Source organism: Rana temporaria, chromosome 4 (assembly GCF_905171775.1).
Source record: "Rana temporaria chromosome 4, aRanTem1.1, whole genome shotgun sequence".
NCBI classification, from domain to species: domain Eukaryota; kingdom Metazoa; phylum Chordata; class Amphibia; order Anura; family Ranidae; genus Rana; species Rana temporaria.
The window spans coordinates 112954020-112977091 of record NC_053492.1 but is presented as its reverse complement, the minus strand read 5'-3'; the positions used below and the strand labels follow the sequence as shown (position 1 = coordinate 112977091).

The 23072-nt window shown below is 44.4% G+C and overlaps 1 protein-coding gene across 1 annotated transcript in view; it reads left to right on the top strand.

Annotated features, from left to right (window-relative positions):
* The first annotated feature begins 4358 nt into the window (after positions 1-4358).
* The window catches only part of RASA2 (RAS p21 protein activator 2), a 158062-nt gene continuing 139348 nt past the window's right edge, over positions 4359-23072 (top strand). The window contains exon 1 of the mRNA XM_040348803.1: positions 4359-4525. Coding sequence (XP_040204737.1) covers positions 4432-4525 — 94 coding nt within the window. The 5' untranslated portion in view covers positions 4359-4431. The remainder of the gene's footprint in view (positions 4526-23072) is intronic.

Sequence of the window (23072 nt, the reverse complement as noted above, 5' to 3'; positions counted from 1 at the left end):
GGGGGATTTTTGCAAATCTTTGATAACATTTTATGAAAACAAAAAAAAGATTTTAAATGGCATGACTGGTCACTTAGGGAGATACAGTTGTGCTCATAATTTTACATACCCTGGCAGAATTTATCATTTCTTGGCCCCTTTTACAGAGAATATGAGTAATAACACAAAAATTTTCTTTCACTCATGGTTAGTGTTTGGCTGAAGCCATTTATTATCAATCAACTGTGTTTACTCTTTTTAAAATATAATGGCAACCGAAACTACCCAAAAGTTTACATACCCCAGTTCTTGATACCCAGTTGTTTAACCACATTAGCCCTGGAAGGTTTTACCGCCTTTTAATGACCAGAGCATTTTTTGCGATTCGGCACTGCGTCACTTTAACTGACAGTTACGCAGTCTTGCGACGCTGTATCCAAATAAAATTGACGTCCTTTTTTTCCCACAAATAGAGCTTTCTTTTGGTGATATTTGATCACCCCGGAGGTTTTTATTTTTTGCGCTATAAACAAAAAAAGAGTGTAAATTTAAAAAAAAATATATATATTTTTTACTTTTTGTTTTAATAAATATCCCACATTTTTTTTTTTTAAAACAAATTTCTTCATCAGTTTAGGTCGATATGCATTCTTCTACATATTTTTGGTAAAAAAAAAATGCAATAAGCGTTTATTGATTGGTTTGTGCAAAAATAACAGCGTCTACAAAATAGGGAATTGATTTATGGCATTTTTATTATTATTATTTTTTTTATTAGCAATGACGGTGATCTGCAACTTTGTGTGGACTGCGACATTGCGGCAGACAGATCGTACACTTTAAATGCTTTTTTGGGACCATTGACATTTATACAGCGATCAGAGCTAAAAATAGCCACTGATTAATGTGTAAATGTCACTGGCAGGGAAGGGGTTAGCACTGGGGGGCGATCAAGGGGTTAACTGTGTTTCCTATGAGTGTTCTAACTGTGGGGGAGATGGGCTTACTGGGACATGACAGAGATCACTGTTCCCGACCACTGGGAACAGTAGATCCCTGTCATAACGAGGAAATGCCTTGTTTGCATTTCCCCATTCTGCCTGTGTACAAGGCAATCGCGGCCAGCCGGAGGACATCGAGTCCTCCCGACCCGCGGGCACGCTCCTGCAGCGTGCAGAGGGAGCGAGCGCACGCTGCCAGCGGTGCGTGCCCACCCGCATCTGAGCCTGTGCGAGCCTCTGTACACCTACGGCAATTTTCGCAGGAGAGCCATTATTTGATGGTGGCCGGTCTTAAAGTTAACATCAATGACAGCTTGAAGTCTTTTGTGGTACTTGTGGATGACGCTCTTTATCTTCTCAGATGGTAAAGCTGCCCATTCCTCTTGGCAAAAAGCCTCCAGTGCCTGTAAATTCTTGGGCTGTCTTGCATGAACTGCACGTTTGAGATCTCCCCAGAGTGGCTATTGAGGTCAGGAGTCAGTGATATTGAGGTCAGGAGACTGAGATGACCACTCCAGAACCTTCACTTTATTCTGCTGTAGCCAATGGCAGGTCGACTTGGCCTTGTGTTTTGGATGATCGTCATGTTGGAATTTCCAAGTAAATCCCATGCACAACTTCCTGGCTGATGAATGCAAATGTTCCTCCAGTATTTTTTGATAACATACTGCATTCATCATGCCATCAATTTTGGCACATTCCCCAAAACATTAGCAATCCACCTTCGTGTTTCACAGTAGGAATGGTGTACCTTTCATCATAGGCCTTGTTGACTCTTCTTCAAATGTAGTGGTTGTGGCCAAACAGCAACATTTTGGTCTAATCACTCCAAATAACTTTGTGCCAGAAGGTTTGAGGCTTGTCTCTGTGCTATTTGGAGTATTTGTGGGGATTTCTTTGCATCCTGAACAATTTTCCTGGCAGTTGTGGCTGAAATTTGAGTTGGTCTACCTGACCATGGTTTGGTTTTAACAGAACCCCTCAAACTATGATGCATTGCGTGTTCTGACACCTCTCTATGAGAACCAGCATTAAAATGGTTGTATCCCTTAAAAAAAAAAATGGATCCAGTTCCTTTAAAGCATGCCCCCCCTGCTGTAGTTCTCAGATTGAGAGAGGAGAGTGACGGGTGGTCATGTGAGTGGCGCAATGAAATAAGGTATACAGCAATATTTTTTTTTTTTAAAACACATACACTGGGGACATCATTTAATGTAACACAGTGTATTGTAGCAATATCACACAGTGGCTTTACAACAACTTTAACTGTTTCAGCAGTAGCGGCTGGTGCCAAAAATAAATTGGGGGGGGGGGGCAGCAAACAACACGGTCTTGGCACCATGGCTTCCTCAGCTTCTCCTCCTGGCCAAATCAATCCACCACCTGTCCTGATTTGCCGAGAGGAGAAGCCGGAAGACAATAGTGAATATTGATTCGCTAGTGTCAAAAGTGGGAGGGTTTGGGGAGCCCCAAGTCCAACGTTTTTCAAGCCAAATAGAGCCTCAGGCTTTAATCATGTGGCTGAAAAAAAAAACTCATAGAAACCTAGAAATGCAAACCACATGCAAACTAGGGGGGTAACGCCCCTTATGGACTGGCCACTCCTGTGTTTCAGCAGTTTCAACTACATTATTATTATCTATTGAATTGGACTACATGGGCCAGTCCTTGTTCCCAGGTGCATCAATGAGCCTTGGCTGCCCATAACCACGCCACTAGTTTTCCTTCGTCTGACCACTTTTGGTCACTGCAGAACATCTCACAAGAGCTGCCGTTTTGGAGATGCTCCCACCCCAGCCATCACAATTTGTCCCTTGTCAAAGTCACCCAAATCCAGTGGCGTCTGGGGCTCCATTTTTTTTGGGGGGGGGGGGCTGCCAGCCCTTCTCACAAGACCACCAGCTCTTGCACTTACCCCATCTAGGTACCAGGCGGCTTCTCCTCCTTGCCAATTCGGCCTCAGGACCCGTTCCCTGTCCTGATTGGCTGGGAGGAGTATCAGAAAGACAATACCGAATTTTGATTCGCTATTGCCACAAGTGGGTGGGCTCAGTGCTCTGCGCCCCAAACCCACCCTTTTTGAGGCCACTCAGAGCCTCCAGCTCTAATCACGTGCTTTGCGGAAAAAAAAAAACCTGTAGAACTCTATGCATCCGGTGCCCCTGCATGGAGATTAGGGGCTGGGCGCATAGAGATTATGGGGTTGGTGCCCCTGCTCCCCTTATGGACGGGCCACCACTGCCCAGATCCTCACTGTTGCCCATTTTTTCTGCTTTCAACACCAACTTCAGGGATAACATGTTCACTTGCTGCCTAATATTCACTTTTGGGTGTCATTGTCAGGAGATAATCAATGTTATTCATGTTACTTCTCATTAGTCATATTGTTATACTGTGTGTGTGTATATATATATATATATATATATATATATATATATACATACATACATACAGAGGTTGATTTACTAAAACTGGTGCAGATGTGCATGGCAGCCAATCAGCTTCCAGGTTTTTTGTCAAAGCTTAACACGGAGGTCCGCCTAAAAAAAAATATTAAAAGCCAGCAGCTACAAATACCGAAGCTGCTGACTTTTAATAAATGGCCACTTACCTGCCCAGGGTGCCCACGATGTCGGCAGCTGAAGCCGATCAATCGCTCGGCTCTCGGCTTCCCCCGCCGCCATCCTCGGTGAGGGAATCAGGAAGTGAAGCGTTGCGGCTTCACTTCCCGGTTCCCTACTGCACATGCGCGTGTCGCGTCACGTGTCCCCGCTGTCTTCTGGGACCTGTGTGTTTCCCAGAAGACAGCTAGGGGGGGAAGAAAGTGGCGTAACCTAGGAGGTCTATGCCCGGAAGTGGGTGCAAATACCTGTATTATACAGGTATCTGCACCCCCTGCCCCCTGAAAGGTGCCAAATGTGACACCGGAGAGGGAGGGTTCCGAAAAGCAGAGGTTACATTTTTGTGTGGACCTCCGCTTTAATTGAACAAGCTGAAGTTAGAAGCTGATTGGCTGCCATGCACAACTGCACCAGGTATTGCACTCTCCAGTTTTAGTAAAGCAACCTCACAGTGTGTATACACATATCTAAAAACGTGAGGTTATTCTTGTCTATCAGTAGTTGCAATGGTCACTTCCACAATAAAGTGTGCTACATATTACACAGACTGACGTCACAGAGAAGAGTTGTGTGTAGCACAGAGCGCACCGTCCCCTCATTGCCCCCATATATCCCTATGCTGTGTCCACCACACCGTCCCAGTGACGGCCACTAAACTCCGCTCTCACAGGCCCCGCCCCCTGCAGAGACGTATGGCCGTGTCTCTCAGAGGCTCGCCTGCCCTGCGTATCCTTCCGCGGCGGGTTACTTCTCCTGTCTAAATACGCTTGTTCTCAAGTAGTTCGGCTGGCGGAAGAGCACGGGCAGAGCGTCTGCTGCTGCCGCCAGAGATGGCAGGGAAGCAGCAGGCAGGAGGGAGAGGAGAGGCCGGGGATCCGCCTGCGGCCCCTGTGCGGGTCCTGCAGAGCCTGAGAGTAAAGATATGTGAGTATGTCTTGTGCTGTCTATAGCCCAGCATCATCTCTTCTCTCCGTATAAAGGGCTCCAGTAGTACTAGTCCTCCTTCACACAGTCCTGGGCTCATGAACTTGTGTACTAGTGTGAGTGGCAGGGACTGAGGGGGGGTCCCTTCATAGCCAGGGACATTGGGGGAGGGACTGGACCAATGCAGTGTCAGGGCTGGGGGGGCTCCAGGTATGAATGTCCTATACATTGTCCTTATCATGTAGGAGATTGTTCTTCTTCTATTCTGTGCAATCAATGTACACCTCAGCTATGTGCTCCTAGAATGATCCTCTGCTGGGACTGTGCATGTATGTGTGCTCACTGGATGTATAGAGGTGACCACACACCGGCAGATCTGTCACCAATCTCCAAAACATTCACAACCGCCTTCCAAACATTCGTCCTGTACATAGAGATGACCCGCGCTGTACATTGTGTGTATGGGGACACCCTTCATGTCCTATTGAGAAATTCACCGCCAACAATTCTATGCTGGAAATATTGCTACAGAGATGTAATGCCTACTCACCCGATTGTATTGGAATTCTACTGTCAGCCTTTATTTTCTAACGTAAGTCTTGTGAAAACTTTTATTATTATTAGTAAGAGATTATTATTATTATTAATAATAAGAGCGTATATTTTTATTATTTATTATTATTATTAGTAAGAGATTATTATTAATAATAAGAGCGTATATTTTTATTATGAATATATTTCTAATAGTAGTAATGTTGTCATCATCTATTATTATTATTATTATTATTATTACTACTACTAATAATAAAAAAAAATATATATATATATATATATATATATATATATATATATATATATATATATATATATATAATTTAAAACAAAAATCGAGTCTAATCTGCAGCACCTTGTAGATTTATTTTTGGAAACTCTAAAACCTTAATGCACAACACTTTCAGACCCGTGAGGATCCCCCGTCCGGTAATGACTTTATAACTGAAAAATAATAGCCATAGAAGGGCGTACCGACCTAGCGCATTACCAAAATACATTTTATTTTAAATAAAAGCAACTATGGTTGTACTCCACATACAAACGTGTTATAAGGCCTCATTCACACCTTTTGCATTTTTAGTGCTTTTTGCAGATTTGCACTACAGAACATGTTCCATAGGAAACCATGTTAAATGGATTGTAGTGCAAATCTGCAAAAAAAAGCACTGAAAAATGCATGGGTGTGAATCGGGCCTAAAGGCTTATCGCAGGGATATGCAATTAGCGGACCTCCAGATGTTGCAAAACTACAAATCCCATCATGCCTCTGCCTCTGGGTGTCATGCTTGTGGCTGTCAGAGCCTTGCTATGCCTCATGGGATTTGTAGTTCTGCAACAGCTGGAGGTCCGCTAATTGCATATCCCCGGCTTATCGCAACACAGGCTGATGCAAACAATCACCTTCAGGTCAGATGTAGAGGGCCGATACTGCCGGAAGTAATGTTTTGTTACTTTGGCTCTGAGGAAGAGGGTTCTTCCTCGAAACGCGTAAGCCATTGCCAACATCATCTGGTCTTTCCCCGGCAGTATTGGCCATCTAAATCTGTCCTGCCGGTGACTGTTCGCATCCGCCTGTGTTGTGATATGCCTTTATAACACATTTGTGAGTGAGTACAACCATTGTTGCTTTTATTTGAAATAAAATGTATTTTGGTAATGCGCTAGGTCGGTGCGCCTTTATATGGCTAATGTTTTTCAGTTATAAAGTCATTGCCTGACGAGGGATCCTCACGGGTCTGAAAGTGTTGTACATCAATGTTTTAGAATTCCCTAGAATTTTTCAGTCTTAAAGGGGTTGTAAAGGTTCGTGTGTATTTTTTTTTTTTTTTTTTTCTTTTCACCTTAAAGGGGTTGTAAAGGTAACAATTTTTTTCCCTAAATAGCTTCCTTTTCCTTAGTGCATTCCCCCTTCACTTACCTCATTCTTCGATTTTGCTTTTAAATGTCCTTATTTCTTCTTCGAAATCCTCACTTCCTGTTCTCCTGTCTGTAACTACACACAGTAATGCAAGGCTTTCTCCCTGGTGTGGAGTGTCGTGATCGCCCCCTCCCTTGGACTACAGGTGAGTCAGGACCCTCTCTACGTTGCAGATAGAGAAAGGAGCTGTGTGTTAGTGGGCGTCCTGACTCTCCTGTATTCCAGGGGCGGGGGCGAGCACGGCACTTCACACCAGGTAAAAAGTGTTGCATTACTGTGTGGAGTTACAGACAGAAGAACAGGAAGTGAGGATTTCTCTGAAGAAATAAGGATATTTAAAAGATCCTATGCATTAAGGTAAAAAAAAACCTGGCAATGACGGGCCCCCCGGTTTTACTTACCTAAGCCCCGAAACTCCGTGGGCTTGTTCCCGTGACTGTTTCCCCCAGCTTGAGTCGGCTCGTCATTGGATATTGATGGCAGCCCAGCCATTGGCTCGCGCTGCTGTCAATCATATCCAATGACGCGGCATGCTGGGGGCGGCACCGAGTGATACAGTGAGCGGGTATAGCCGCCGGCTGTATTATGGGAGCGCGCCCGCAATAACTTTCCACCATGTGAGAGAGCTCGCATGAAGGTGGAAAGTTCTTGCGGGGGGTGGCCCGAGACAGCTCCTGAGGGACCCCAGAATACCAGGTTCGGGGTCACTCTGTGCAAAACGAGCTGCACAGTGGAGGTAGGTAGAACATGTTTGTTATTTAAAAAAATCTCTTTAGTGTTCCTTTTAAGGAGACCCATTGTCCCAAGGAGGGCAGCAAGCTGGTGTAGAAAGAAGTTTCCTGTACTATGCACCTCCAGGCTTCCTACTCAAGCGCCGGAGAATTCCTTTAATGGCTTTATAACTGTAACCTAAAGCACTCCATACCAACCAGCAAGTTGTCTCGCCATCAGAATACACTGATCAGTGCTGTTGGCTATGGCAAAAATCCGACAGGGCTGCTTGTACAGAAATCGTAAGGTAGATTACTTCTTTAAAACTACCCTGCCTATACATGGATCGACATGAATATTCTTAGGGGGACATGCAAAGAATGAAAACCTGACAGGAGGTCTAACCCCTTACCACTCTATTCCTAAAGGAAAAATGATAAACACAATGTGAAGATGCTGGACATGTCCATATGCATTGGAAGCCCAAGAGAACAAATCTCTTCCTCCCAAGGGAAGTCTGCTCTCTGTCTCTTCCATTTGAAGATGAGTAGAGTCCTTTTTGTGGTCTGTTTTTTGGGCTGCCTGTGTTTTTCTGTCCTGTGTCAGGACATTTAATTTGTATGCCCATGGGAGGATCACGTATGGGTCCTGTGGTTCCTACGTGGTCAGTAGTTTCCCTCCACTGCTAGGATTGACTCATGGAAGCTGGAACAAAAGTAGAGCTGTTGTCTAAAGTAATCGGCTTGATTCTAAAAATGAAACCTTGTTGCCTTTGGTAACACTTCTCCTTTTTTTTTTTTTTTTTTTTTCTTGGTTTTCATTAATCTACTTTGGTGTTGGTTTTCATAGCGGTTCACATGATTCAGAGATGTCACATGAGTGTGCTTCATCAGAAATATCAATCAGTTGTTGCATCAAAATGGTAACAGGGGACTAGTATGATTACATAGAAAATGTTACTTGTCTGACTTGCACCCAGCTGAACATCATTATAATGATTGTGTTATTGCTTTACTTAATTTTATTTTTATAGATATGACTGTAAAATGGTTTATGAGTATGTCGTGTGTGAAGGCTGAGCATAGGCTGACATAAAACAAGTATGATTGCTAGCTACATTGTTGCTTTTGTATACTTTTTTTTTTCTTTGTGTATGAATTTGTATCATTCTGCATTGATTCATGTGTATGTAATTTCATGTGTTGACAAGTAGAAGCGCGGTGGCTGTTATGTTTTATGAATGTATGAAGTCTTCATGACTTGTTTACACTCTTCTATTACACCTCGATATCCCGAGTCTAGTAAGAAACATGTCACACTGACTATTCATTATGTTATGATGTTTTCGCGAGTTGTTTGCAGTAGTCATGCGACATGTTCAGCGAAACATTTAGGGACAGAGATCAATTGTTCAAATTGATCCCAAATATCTTTAGGTCTGTTCAGTAAAATAGGGGCCCATGAATTTATTTTATTTAGATTGGAATTTAAAGGCAGAGTTTAATTTTGTTTTAAAATGCACTATGCCAGGGGTGTCGCATACCATTAGATCGTTGGCCGCATCAGCAGTATGGTTGCCCTCAGAGTGCAGGGTTCTGGGGGTGCGCTAGGCACAGAGTGCAAAGTTTCCTCGCATCTCGCTTTTCTAACTTGCCCGGCTCTAGTACCTCCCAGTGTAGGTGGCTCGGCCTCATCTTGCAGGGAGATCGTTCTCGCTCGCTCTCTCTTGCAGATTGTGGAGATTTGTGCCCGCTGTGAGTGTGTAGGCATCTGTTCATTCCGGGAGCTGCTGAGAGCAAAGCTGTCTCTTGTAAACACAGAAGGCTACAAGTGACAGTGGGGAGTGGGAGCAAAGAGTGGGAGCCGAAGGTGGTGAGATGGATTTCCGGCTGCAAAACTGGTTTGACATATGTGCACCATGCAGTCAAGGGGCCCGGTGCTTTTAAAAAGGTTGTGTAGCTTTAAAATTTGCAGTTTAGGTGCCATGTCTTTAAGCCCATCGCAGCCTACCCACAGATGGGATAGGAAACAACTAATGGGGGAGAGTTTGCTTGTAAACAGGGACTCCTCATATGTTGGGTGCCCTGCCATCCATCACTGAAATAAGTGCTCTCCTTCTTTCAAGTCTTGCACATTGGCTTTACAGTCCTAGTGCAGCAGTGCTGAATCCATCTACCCAATGTGCAGGGCATACCAGATCGCAGGCAGGATGCCACAGATGTGGGTAAGATGTGATGGGTCTCCAGGAATGCCACTTGACTTAAACTCTGAATTTTTAAAGCTGCACAGTTTTTAAAAGTAATGGGGCTACTTGACTGCATAAAGTAAACTTGGGGCACTTGCACATGCGGCTACACTGGCATAACATATGCCTAGAGTAAAAAATGCATAATTTTCCTGTGGCTGGGGAGTTGCAGTTGGGGCCACTTCTGCGTTTGGCAAAATGCGCTGTTTGCCCATGTGTGGGTAAATGGTGAAGCATTGGCATTTACACGAGTACAGAGCCGTACAGCCATTCTTGGACAACTCTACGCCCCACCTGTAGCTTGTCAAAGCTTAACTGAACAAGCTGAAGTTAGAAGCTGATAGGTTTCTATGCAGAGCTGAACTGGATTTTGCACTCCAGTTTTAGTAAATCAACCTCTGAGTTGTCTGGGGGTTTATTTATTTTTTTGCTGGCTATATTTTACTCTCTGGTTTTAAAAATATAGAGAAACTGCTGTAAAAGTTTTTATACAACTTCCTTTTTTTTCTTTAGCAATTTAGCCTATTATCTCCTGAGATTTGTGATATTGTCAAATTTTCCCAATTATTTATTTATTTTTATTTATTTTTGGCTTTTTTTTATTTAGCTCCTTTTTTTTAGATGCAAGGATAAGTTCAACATTTTAATGAGTGGCATCTACATCCAGCCTTTGTGTGTACAAGGTCCTAAAGCCCCGTACACACGATCCGAAAATCATACGAAAAATGCCGCTTTTGAAACTATCGTACGATAATCGGATCATTAGTACAGAGCTTCCGAGAGTCGATCAGGACAGTTCATCCGATTTTATTCTATCACACATGCACGGAATTTTTTTCAGATTTTTTCAGATGCCAGATCGTACGATTTTTGTTTAATCAGTACAGCTGTCTGAAAATGCAATACAAATGCATTACAACACATGACATCACTTCCGATTTTTTTTTTTTTTTTTTTTCTGCCGTACGAGAATCTTTGTGACTTTAGTAAACTTGTCAGATTCTACTTGAGATTAGCATACAAAAAAAAATGGACGATCATTCATCCGATAATCGGATCGTGTGTACTGGGCATTTATTGCAGCAGACTTCCAGAAGTTTACTCTTGCTTATGTCACATCATGGATCTGTGTACTAGCTAAAGCCAGTGGTTTGTCGTTTCCTATCTGCTACATAACATATAAGCTCAAATGTTGTCCTTGTGACAAACTTTAGAATATTATTTTTTTTTTTTTAAGCAATATAAACATTTTAACTTGTTTTAACCTATCGACATATTGCAGTCATCTTTTGTAAACATAAAAGTATAGTCATGCATTTGTGGTATCAGTTGAGGAATGTACTTATCAGGAAAAGCATGACCTCTTTCGTAAATAACGTTACTATTGCGTATCACCTGAGTTCTTTATACCAAACTTGTGTGTGGCTTGTAATGTGCATTTGAATGTAGCAGCAAGAGGTTATTATAGGGCTTGTATAGTGGTTTTGCACATAATTGCATTATTTCTTTATGATGGTCAGGACTCGCATGGTAAACGTTTAATTTAAATTTTATATATATATATATATATATATATATATATATATATATATATATATATATATATATATATATATATATATATATATATATATATATATATATTGTATGAAAATACAATTTCCACACAGCAGTATCCTCACATGAGTTCCAGCTTAAAGGAACACTAAAGACACAATTTTTTTTAAAATAACAAACCTGTTATACTTGCCTCCACTGTGCAGCTCAGGGTGGCCCCGAATCTGTCTTCTGGGGTCCCTCAGGGGCTGTCTCGTCTCCTCCTCTCAAAAGCTTTCTACCTTCATGCGAGCGAGCTTGCATGGTGGAAAGCTTTTGCGGGGGCGCTCCGGTGATACAGCGGCGGCCATAGCCGCCCACTGTATCACTCGGCCCCGCCCCCGCCCCCCGGTGCGCCGCGTCATCCGCTGTGATTGACAGCAGCGCCAGCCAATGGCTGCGCTGCTATCAACCCGCCCAGCCTAGCCAATCAACGACCAGGCTGTGAACCGAACAAGATGACAAGCACGCGCCCGGGACTTTCGAATGGTGAGGGAAGTAAAACGGGGGCTGGGGGGTCAGTGCTGTCAGATGTTTTTTTACCTTAATGCAGGGGTTGACAAATTTGCTTGGAATCTAGGAGCCAGCTAAAAAAGTTAGGAGCCAGAAAACGTACCCCGTCCCGATGAGCTTGCGCGCAGAAGCGAACACATACGTGAGCAGCACCCGCAAATGTCAACGGTGTTCAAACCACACATGTGAGGTATCGCCGTGATTGGTAGAGCCCTCCTCTGTAACTCAAAACATGCAACCTGTAGATTTTTTTAAACGTCGCCTATGAAGATTTTAAAGGGTAAAAGTTTGTCGGCATTCCACGAGCGGACGTAATTTTGAAGCGTGACATGTTGGGTATGAATTTACTCGGCGTAACATTATCTTTCATAATATTAAAAAAAATGGGGATAACTTTACTGTGGTCTTATTTTTTAGTTAAAAAAAGGGTAATTTTTTCCCAAAAAAGTGCGCTTGTAAGACCGCTGCGCAAATACGGCGTGACAGAAAGTATTGCAACGATCGCCATTTTATTCTCTAGGGTGTTAGGATAAAAAATATATATAATGTTTGGGGGTTCTAATTAGAGGGAAGAATATGGCAGTGAAAAATAGTGATTCATGTGGTCACCCTGAACGTAAAGGGACTTAATGTCCCCGAGAAGCAGCGGATGCTGCTCAACGACATGAGACGCCTGCAGGCTGATATAGTTCTCCTGCAGGAGACACATTTCAGAGAAAATACCTTCCCAATCCTCAAAAATAGAATCTACCCGACGGCGTACCATTCCGCGTACTCGGAGGCTAAATCCAGAGGAGTTTCGATTCTGATTTCAGAACTACCGTGGACCCTGACGGCGGTCCGGACGGATCCGCTGGGCAGATTCCTTTTCCTCCAGGGCCTGATGGGAGGCACAAAGGCTACCATAGCCAGCCTATTTGCTCCAAACAGCCAACAAGACACTTTCATCAAAAAACATTTAGCCGCCCTCCGGAAATTCTCTGAGGGTCAGCTTATTGTAGGGGGAGACTTTAATACCCCCCTTCTTCCTGAAAAGGATTCCTCCATGGGGCCATCCACTTAGCTCTGCACACATTACAGCTTATTGACACCTGGCGTCTTTTCCCCTAATCGTCTTTCAGGACAGCCACCTGAGAGACCTTGGCTCCTCCCCTCTGTTGGAAACACCGCGCCAGCCCATAAATTTCCTCCTCCCCTGCTGGTCCTCAGTTATTTGTGTTTCCTCCAGAGGGGAGACACCATAGGAACAAGCCAGGAGAGCCAATGGAGGCTCAGGCAAGACGGTCCTGAAAGGGAGCAGGGGCTCTCTGGACAAAAAGAGACAGGTACTAACCTGAAATACAGCCACCCTCACATCCCTGAGCGCAGGTGTAAGTCGGGGGGGCTCCGGTTTTTGTATGCACCGAGTGCGGTGTGAGGAGGTACAGCCAGCGTCCTAGACCAGCGTGTGTGGCTGCCGGAGGAATGGGGATTCCAGACGCGCAAGCCACGCTGTGTACTAGGACCGCTCGGAGCCGATGGCGGGTGACGTCATTCAGGCACGGGGGCGGGTACTTCCGGGTTCGCGGCTTCCGGTTCCGGGCGCGAAACTCAAAAACGGAGCCAGGCAATGGCTGGAGGGAGCTGCATAGACGCTGTAGAGACAGCACACGCGGCGCTGGTGACACAGACATGTCGGAAGCAGAGGAGAAAGATGTTGCTCCAGCAGAGACCAGCTCCAGCCACAGCAAGGTAAGGGGAACCTAGGGTGGATTTCCCCTCTCCTAAAAAATAGCCTACCATCCCTCTACACCCCCCAGGGTAATAGGGAGGGGGAGGTGGGTTAACCCCTCAGTGTCAGAGGGTGATTCATAGGGCCCCTAGCGTGGTAAGCCCATATGAAGACACTGCGCACCTGCCGTGAGCAGGGGGAAGGCTACGGTACTAATCATGGGGTATATATTTTCGCTTGTGTCTTTCAGAAAACTGAGAAAGACAAGAATACCCACAGTACAAAGAAAAGATGTCCATCCTGTAAAGTCACACTTAGGGAGTCATGGAAAAAGGCTATTTGTAGCGACTGTATTGATAAGTTAGTACAGGAGCACACTGCGGAACAAAGTGATTTGGCATCATCAGTGAAAGAACTTTCTAATACCTTTGGGTCATTCAAAACATTTTTTGAAAACTTCCAGATCCCGCAGCTTCAGTCAGCTCCTCCTGTACAGGCAACAACATTAGTCCCGGGAGTAAGACCTTCCACTAGTGCAGGCCCTTCAAGAGTTCCTAGTGAGGAGCTAGAAGAGGAACCTGACAGCGCAGTGTCCGGTTCACAGGAATCAGAGGAGGAGGCTCGGGAAGGTGATTCCAGGAAGCCCTCCCGCTACAAGCTCTCCTTGGAGGATGTAGACCACTTATTGGAAGCTATTTATGCCACTCTGGGTATTCAAACAGAGAAAAAACCATTATCATTGCATGACCAAATGTATGAGGGTTTAGGCGACCAGGAAAGTAAAAATTTCCCAGTCCATGATGTCTTGATCGAAGCAATTAAAAAAGAATGGCAGGAACCAGAAAGGAAACCATTCTTTTCCAAAGCTTTGAAAAGACGATTTCCATTTTCGGATGACCCATCCTCAATTTGGAATAAAACGCCAAAGCTGGATGCTGCCTTTTCTCAAGTTTCAAGGCACACAGACCTAGCTTTTGAGGACATGGGCATTCTATCCGAACCAATGGATAAGAAAATGGATTCATTACTAAAAAAGTCCTGGGACTCCACGCTGGGTAGTTTAAAACCAGCAATGGCAGTCACCGTGGTAGCCAGGAACATGGAATTTTGGCTGAACCAGATTCAGGAGCACATTGAGGAGGAGACGGCAAAAGACCAAATCCTAGCCTCATTTCCCACATTGTTGAGAGGCATAGCTTATATTGCAGACGCTTCAGCTGAACTGGTACGGATGGCAGCTAGATCGTCTGCATTAGCTAACTCAACCAGGAGGGCCTTATGGTTAAAGACGTGGCAGGGGGACTGCGCGTCTAAAACCAAATTATGCGGCATCCCATTCACAGGGGACCTGCTCTTTGGGCCGGGATTAGAAAAAGTGCTGGACCGTACAGCGGACAAGAAAAAAGCGTTTCCGCTGAAACGCAAAGCACCCTGGAGTCAGCCACAGCAGACCAAAAAGAGACAGAACAAATTTAATTGGGTACCTAAGGGCCCCCGCTTTACACCCAAGGTAGACAATCAGAAAAGACCCTGGGCCCAGAGAGGGAAAGGCAAAGCAGGAGCTATTTTTCGTGCTCCTGAACAAGCCTATGATAAGAAATGACAGATTGCTCACAGTGGGAGGAAGACTGGGGGACTTCCTCCCTCAGTGGGAAAAGGTGACTTCCAATCGATTTCATATTGAGGATCATAAAGGAAGGTTATCATCTAGAATTCTCCAGAACACCCCCAAAAAAGTTTTATTTAACAAAACTTCCGAAGGACAGAAGAAAGGCCGAAGGGTTAATGAGAGCCCTGTAGGATCTCAAGAAACAAGAGGTAGTAGTGGAGGTCCCCAAAAAAGAAAGGGGACTTGGGTTCTACTCCCACATTTTTGGAGTACTAAAACCCACGGGGAAGGTCAGACCAATCTTAAACCTAAAACCCCTCAACCTATCCATAACCTACAAGAGGTTCAGAATGGACTCAATTTACTCAGTGAAAGCCCTACTACCTCCAAACTGTTTCCTGGTCTCCTTAGATCTAAAGGACGCCTACTTACACGTTCCAATACACAGGGACCACCAACAGTTCCTGAGATTGGCGATAGAGACGGGAAACAGAACCTTACATTTACAATTCCAGGCTTTACCCTTCGGCCTCTCTTCCTCACCCAGAATCTTCACCAAGATTCTGGCGGAAGCCCTGGCACCCTTGCGAGTCCAAGGCATTTCCATCATAGCATATCTGGACGATCTGCTGCTGTTCGCAGAAACCCCAGAGAGGTTGCAAAAGAACCTCGAGACCACACAGATCTTTTTGAAGGATCTAGGGTGGTTAATAAATGTGGAAAAATCAAATCTAAAGCCCACACAACAGATAACATACTTGGGGTACGTGATAGACTCTGTACAGCAAAGGATTTTTCTACCCAAAGAGAAGATAGAAAAGATCCAAAAAGAAACAAAGGCAATTCAGGTGAATTCACCATGTACCATCAGACAGATCATGTCAACACTGGGGCTGCTAACATCGGCAATCCCAGCTGTTCAATGGGCAGCCTTACATTTCCGACCACTGCAAATGTTCCTTCTAGAGGTTTGGGACCACAGGCAGGAGTCCTTAGACACTCAGGTTCGAATACCGACACAGGTAAAAAGAACCCTTTGGTGGTGGAGGACGGTGGAAAACTTGACCATAGGTCGGCTGTGGACACTTCCCATTTCCCAAATCCTTACCACGGACGCAAGTGGGATAGGATGGGGAGCACATCTAGGCTCCCAAGTTACCCAAGGAATTTGGAAAGGGGAAGAGAGGAGGAGATCCTCCAATTGGAAAGAGTTGAAGGCAGTGGGGCTTGCACTTCAATTCTTCCAGGGACAACTGAAGGGACATCATGTTCAAATAAGATCCGACAATGCTTCAGTTATTGCCTATGTAAACAAGCAGGGTGGAACAAGGAGCGGAACCCTGTGGGTATTAGCGAAAGAAATCCTGACATGGGGAGAAAGGAATATTCTCTCGCTATCAGCAATCCACCTAAAAGGGGATTTAAACACAGTAGCGGATTTCCTCAGCAGAACTCGGCTGAAGGAAAGCGACTGGGAACTAAATCAGGAAGTGTTCAGGCAGATCACACTAAAATGGGGAACACCTCAAGTGGATTTATTCGCATCCAAGAAGAACAAAAAGGTCAAGACCTTCTTCTCACTAAACAGAGAGGACGGAGCAATAGGAGTGGATGCTTTAGCACAAAGGTGGACTTTCAGGACATGTTATGCCTTTCCTCCACCCGTATTAATTCCACAAGTGTTACGGAAACTGCGTGCAGAGAACACCAACCTGATTCTCATAGCACCTCACTGGCCCAGGAGACCATGGTTCTCTTTACTGAAAGAGCTAGCTATAGAACCCCCCTGGTTGTTGCCAGTCCAGGAGGATCTACTCTCCCAAGGCCCAGTATACTGCCCCCAAGTGGAAAAGTGGAACTTGGCCGCGTGGTTTCTGAGGAGCAACTGCTGAAAGCAAAGGGTTTCTCAAACCACTTAATTGCGACTCTACTGAAAAGTAGAAAGTTAGAGACACGCAAAATTTATGAAAAGGTATGGAAGTGCTTTGGCAAATGGTGCACAGAAAACTCCTTTAATACACAGAGTTCAGTGGCCATCCTAGAGTTTTTACAAAAGGGAGTAGAAAAAGGACTAAGCCTTAGTACGCTAAAAGGTCAAGTATCCGCACTGTCAGTGTTCCTAGAGGAAAGGCTAGCATCTGACCCATGGATAGTCAGATTCTTCAGATCCTTGAGCCGACAGAGACCTATTCAAACCTCGGTCTTCCCGAAATGGGACCTGTCCTTGGTACTACAAGCTTTGACAGCCAAACCTTTTGAGCCTTTGGAAGATTGCAATCTAAAGACGCTGACACTAAAAGCAGTCTTTTTGGTGGCAATCACCACTGCAAGACGGGTCTGTGAGTTAGAGGCCCTATCGATCAGACCCCCCTTTTTTCAGATCTTCGCAGATCGTATAATTTTTAGATTGGATCCGGGATTCCTGCCTAAAGTAATCTCAAGGTTCCATAGAGAACAAGAAATTATATTACCTTCATTTTGTCCGAACCCTTCCAGAGAACAGGAAGTGAAATTCCATAACTTAGACGTCAGGAGATGCGTCTTGCATTATTTAGAAGTGACTAAAACTTTAAGGAAAACGGACTCTTTATTTATTTTGCATTCTGGAGCTAGACAAGGACATAGAGCTACCAGGCGCACTATAGCTAGATGGTTAAAAGAAGCCATTGAAAAAGCTTAGTTTAGGAGGCATACGATCCCAGAGGGTATCAAAGCGCACTCCACAAGGTCTATGGCAGCCTCACAGGCAGAGAGAGCTGGAGCAACGCCGGAGCAGATCTGTAAAGCGGCGACATGGTCCAGTTTTGCCACCTTCGTAAGACACTATAGGGTGGATCTTTGGTCAGCTAAGGATCAGACCTTTGGACGTAAGGTCTTACAAGCTGTGGTCCCGCCCTAGGGTAAGTGCTCGGTTATCCTCTCAGGTGGCTGTCCTGAAAGACGATTAGGGGAAAAACGAAGTTACTTACTGGTAACGTTCTTTCCCGTAGTCTTTCAGGACAGCCGGGTAACCCACCCAAAGGTATGTATAAGATTTCCTTACAGGAATTGTGATATGGTTAACGATGTGTATCATGTTTTCTTGTGTCTCCCCAGCAACTGGAGGTGCTCTAAAAGAACTGAGGACCAGCAGGGGAGGAGGAAATTTATGGGCTGGCGCGGTGTTTCCAACAGAGGGGAGGAGCCAAGGTCTCTCAGGTGGCTGTCCTGAAAGACTACGGGAAAGAACGTTACCAGTAAGTAACTTCGTTTTTTCACCCAGGGGAGCGAGATTACACTTTCTTCTCCCGCCCTCACAATGCGTACTCACGCATCGACTATATGTTCGTCCCTCATAACCAACTGCAGGCGGTCAAAGGAGTCTTTTTGGGTTCCATCACATGGTCAGACCATGCACCGACCTTGATGCGGTATGCCCTGACCAAATTCTACAGAGGCCAAAGGAAGCCGTGGAGGGTCAATGAGAGTCTCCTCCAAGACCCCGAGATAGTGGCTGACGTGACTAGAGAAATCTCCAATTATTTCCGTACTAATACTACCACAGACAGCGGGGCGGGCCTGATTTGGGAAGCTCATAAAGCGGTGATTCGTGGGACCCTCATAAAGCACAGTGCGAGACTTAAACGGCTAAGGACGGCCCAATTGACCTCTCTACTTGACAATCTTCAGGCCCTGGAGCTTAGTCACAAACAATCCCAGACGGGTCCATTGAAGGCGGAACTTGACACGATACGTACGCAGGTCACTAGGGGTGCAACGGATCGTGACTGATCCGTGATCCGAATGGGTCGACCTGTTCGGATTGGCACAGAATGCGATCCGCGGAGCGCACCGCCGCTGCGGCCTTAGGAAAGGAGCGGCCGGCCATCTTGGTACACCCGGCAGCGGTGCGCGCTGACGTCATCACCCCTCCCTCTGCTCGTGTATCTTCTATTCTGCAAGAGCGCGTACTGCAACCGAACCGAGTACAGTGAGTTCAGTTGAATGTTGGAATTTCTATTACTGTATGATTATACTAGTGGGGCAATGTTAAAATGGCTATTACAGTGTTACTGTTTACTAGTGTGGGGGCAATGTTGGACTGGAACAGTGATGGTGATGATGACGAGTGGGGGACAATGGTGGACATTACAGTGCAAGTACCGTGAGCTAGATGTTGGACTGGCTATTATATTACAGTGATTACTAGTGGGGGCAGTGTTAAACTGGCTATTATTACAGTGTTTACTAGTCTGGGGGCAATGTTGGACTGGAACAGTGATGGTGATGACGAGTGGGGGGCAATGGTGGACATTACCATATAGAGCCATTGGCCCAGCTAGAGCCCAGACTTGAATCCGACTTTTTTTCATAAATCTTTTGTTTTTTGCTGATCCGAAAATGATCTGATCCGTGACTCAGGCAACAAGTGTGGTAGGCTCTTAGCACAATCCCTGCGAGACCAGAGGCTGGCATCCTACATTCCACACGTGCTCTCCTCGACTGGCCAGAAAATTACCATGCCCCAGCATATATCGCAGGAATTCAAGTCCTTTTACGAGTCACTTTATAATCTATCCACGACGCCCCCACCCTCGAGTCATATGACGGACTACATAACCTTCTCTCGCATGCCCACTCTGCCTTCCGAGACACGCGCCCTCTTAGAGGACCCCATCACGTTAGCCGAGCTACAGCTTGTGGTGAGCAATACCAAATTAGGAAAAGCCCCTGGTCCGGAAGGCCTTGCGCTACAATACTACAAAATACTACTTCCATCCCTGGGCGATCACCTGGTGGGGATGCTTAATGACCTTACTGAGGGTGGCACGCTGCATGCCTCTACGTTGCAAGCACAGATTTCCGTTATCCCTAAAGTGGGCAAGGACCCGTCGTGCTGCGGAAGCTATCGTTCCACATCCCTCCTTAATACAGACCTGAAATTGTTTACCAAAATTATTGCCACCAGACTACAATCCCACCTCCCCCCATCTTATTCACCTGGACCAGGTGGGCTTCGTCCCAACGAGAGAGGCAAGGGACACCACTAAAGTCCTGAACCTGCTCTACTCCGCCACCCGAACCAAGACACCTAGTATTTTCCTGAGCACCGACGCGGAGAAGGCGTTCATTCGGGTTGGCTGGGCTTTTATGCTCGCTACGCTTAGACATATAGGGCTAGGAGGCAAAATGTCTTGGATCTCGGCGACCTATGTGTCGCTGACCGCCAGAGTTCGAGCAAATGGGGTGTCTTTGCCCTTTCGTTGGAACCATTTCTCTGCCACGTACGGTTAAAGTGGAGGTTCACCCAAAAACGTAATTTTTTAACATTAGATTGAGGCTCATTTTGTCAAGGGGAATCGGGTGTTTTTTTTTTTTTTTTTAAATCGAAGCAGTACTTACCGTTTTAGAGAGCGATCTTCTCCACCGCTTCCGGGTATGGGCTGCGGGACTGGGCGTTCCTATTTGATTGACAGGCTTCCGACGGTCGCATACATCGCGTCACGATTTTCCCAAAGTAGCCGAACGTCGGTGCGCAGGCGCCATATAGAGCCGCACCGACGTTCGGCTTCTTTCGGCTACTCGTGACGCGATGTATGCGACCGTCGGAAGCCTGTCAATCAAATAGCAACGCCCAGTCCCAAAGACCATACCCGGAAGCGGCGGAGAAGATCGATCTCTAAAGCGGTAAGTACTGCTTCGATTTTAAAAAAACACCCGATTCCCCTTGACAAAATGAGCCTCAATCTAATATTAAAAATTGTTTTTCGGGTGAACTCCCGCTTTAAACCCTGACATATCTAGAGTGACAATCGTACAAAAAGATTTGTCGACGCAATGACATCGTCATACGACCAGCCGACAAGGGGAGCGGCATTGTCATTCTTGACAAATCCCAATATGTAAAGGAGATGAATAGACAATTATCAGACCATTCTACCTATACCCCCCCTTTCTCATAACTCCACAGTCAAATTTGGAAAACTCTCCATTCTCATAGACTATGATTTTAAACAAGGGATTCTAAATAAGAAAGAAAAAGCCCATTTAATACCCATCATCCCACGAGTACCGGTGATTTATTATTTGCCCAAGCTCCATAAAAATTTGACCAACCGGCCCGGCTGCCCCATTATAAGCGGCATTGATTCTGTAACAGCAAGAATTGGCAAATGCGTGGATGCTTTTTTACAACCTCTTGTGGTATCTACTCCTGCATATCTGCGTGATACCACGGAGGTTATAAACCTGTTGAATGACTTCCAGTGGGGGGAGGGTCACATTCTGGCAACAGTTATGTGACTACTGTTATTTCCCATCAACATGGTTTTGAAGTGGTAGAATTTTTCCTCCATCAAGATATCTCTTTATGCTTTACAGAAAGATTTTTTTAATAGATTTTCTACGTTTTGAAACCACTCATAACTATTTTTGGTTTGGAGAATTATTTTTACAAACTTGCGGTGTAGCAATGGGGGATAAGTTTGCTCCAAGTTTAGCAAACGTATTCATGGCATATTGTGAACGTGAAGCTATAGATGCCCATCCCTCTAATGAATTACGTCTGTGGAAATGTTATATCGACGACATGATTCTCATATGGGAGGGAGATTTAACATCTTTAGAGGCCTTCTTTCTTAAACTCAATCAAAACAATAGAGGTATTTCCCTGCAATATGAGATTTAGTAATTCACATATCCACTTCCTGGACCTAAATATTATGGTCAAAGAAGGATGCTTGATCACCAGTACCTTTTTTAAGGAAACGGACCATAACGCTTATATTCCTTTAACCAGCTGCCACCATAGATCCTGGCTGGCTGCTGTCCCCAAGGGACAATTTCAGCGCATTGGGCGGAATTGTTCTGAAATTTCAGATTTTTTTATTTTATCAACAGGCTAATGTCCTTTTAAACGGAGGTTTTTAAACAAAGGGTATCAAGAATGTGAAATTGATGAAACTATTACCCAAGTTGCAGTTATGGACAGAAGTTATGCTCACTGGAGTCAGAATAGGGGTTCATCTGAGAAATTTGGATGGTCAATGATTACCCGATACTCCAGTCAGCATTTCTCTATAAAGAAAATTTTGAAGAAACATTGGGATGTACTGAAGAATGACAAAGTTCTCGGTCCTATTATTCCAGACAATCCGGTCTTGATATACAGAGGTGCTCCACTTTTGAGACAAAGTATCGCACCCAATGTTATAGATCCACCCAAGAGAATTACCTTTTTTCAGTCCTTGAAGGGTCTCTATCCTTGTCGCAAATGTAGTATTTGTCAGATTAATACTTTCAGGGGGCGGAAATGTCTAAATTTCCAATCTACTGTTACTAACCAGTCTTATGACATTGAATCATTTATGACATGTTCTACCAAATATGTGGTATATATGATCCAATGTCCGTGTTCTAGACACTATGACAAACATCATGGAAGACAATTGAAAGGAACAATCTTTTTAGCCCTAGACACCATCCGCCCACATTTGGCGAGTGACTAATATGGTTAGATCAATTTCCAGACTTGAGACTAGGTGGATTTTTAATATGAAATCTTTTGTACCCTTTGGCCTCAATGTAGATTGGGACATCAACTGTTTTATTAATAATTCATAATTGTTTTAATTTTTTATACCATATAAATTTTAATAAAAAAAAAGTATCTTTATATAATCACATATATATATATATATATATATATATATATATATATATATATATATATATATATATATATATATATATATATATATATATATATATATATATATATATATATATATATATATATATATATATATATATAGTGACTTATTCAGCATTATTGTTTTTATTTTTTTATCTATAATTAATTTTATATAAAATTTATCACAATTACTTGTAAATATGTTTACATGTAACCACTGGCGTCTCCATTACTCCATTTGCTTGCTCTTGTCCTCTATGTATTTGTTTTACTGATTGTCTTATTCTTATGCGCCACAAGATGGCTCTGCTCTATTCTCTTCTGCCACCCTCTGTCTCATTAGCGGCTAACACTTAAGATGGTGGAGCCGTTTTTTTTTCTGTCCATTATACCTCTTAGACTGCCATTACTCAAGATGGAGTCAGGGGGCGTGTATAAACACTACTCGCGATGGTGCCTGTACTCGGTCAATCCCCCATAGAAGTCCTTTGGAGACGAAACGTGTGTAGGGTGCCGGT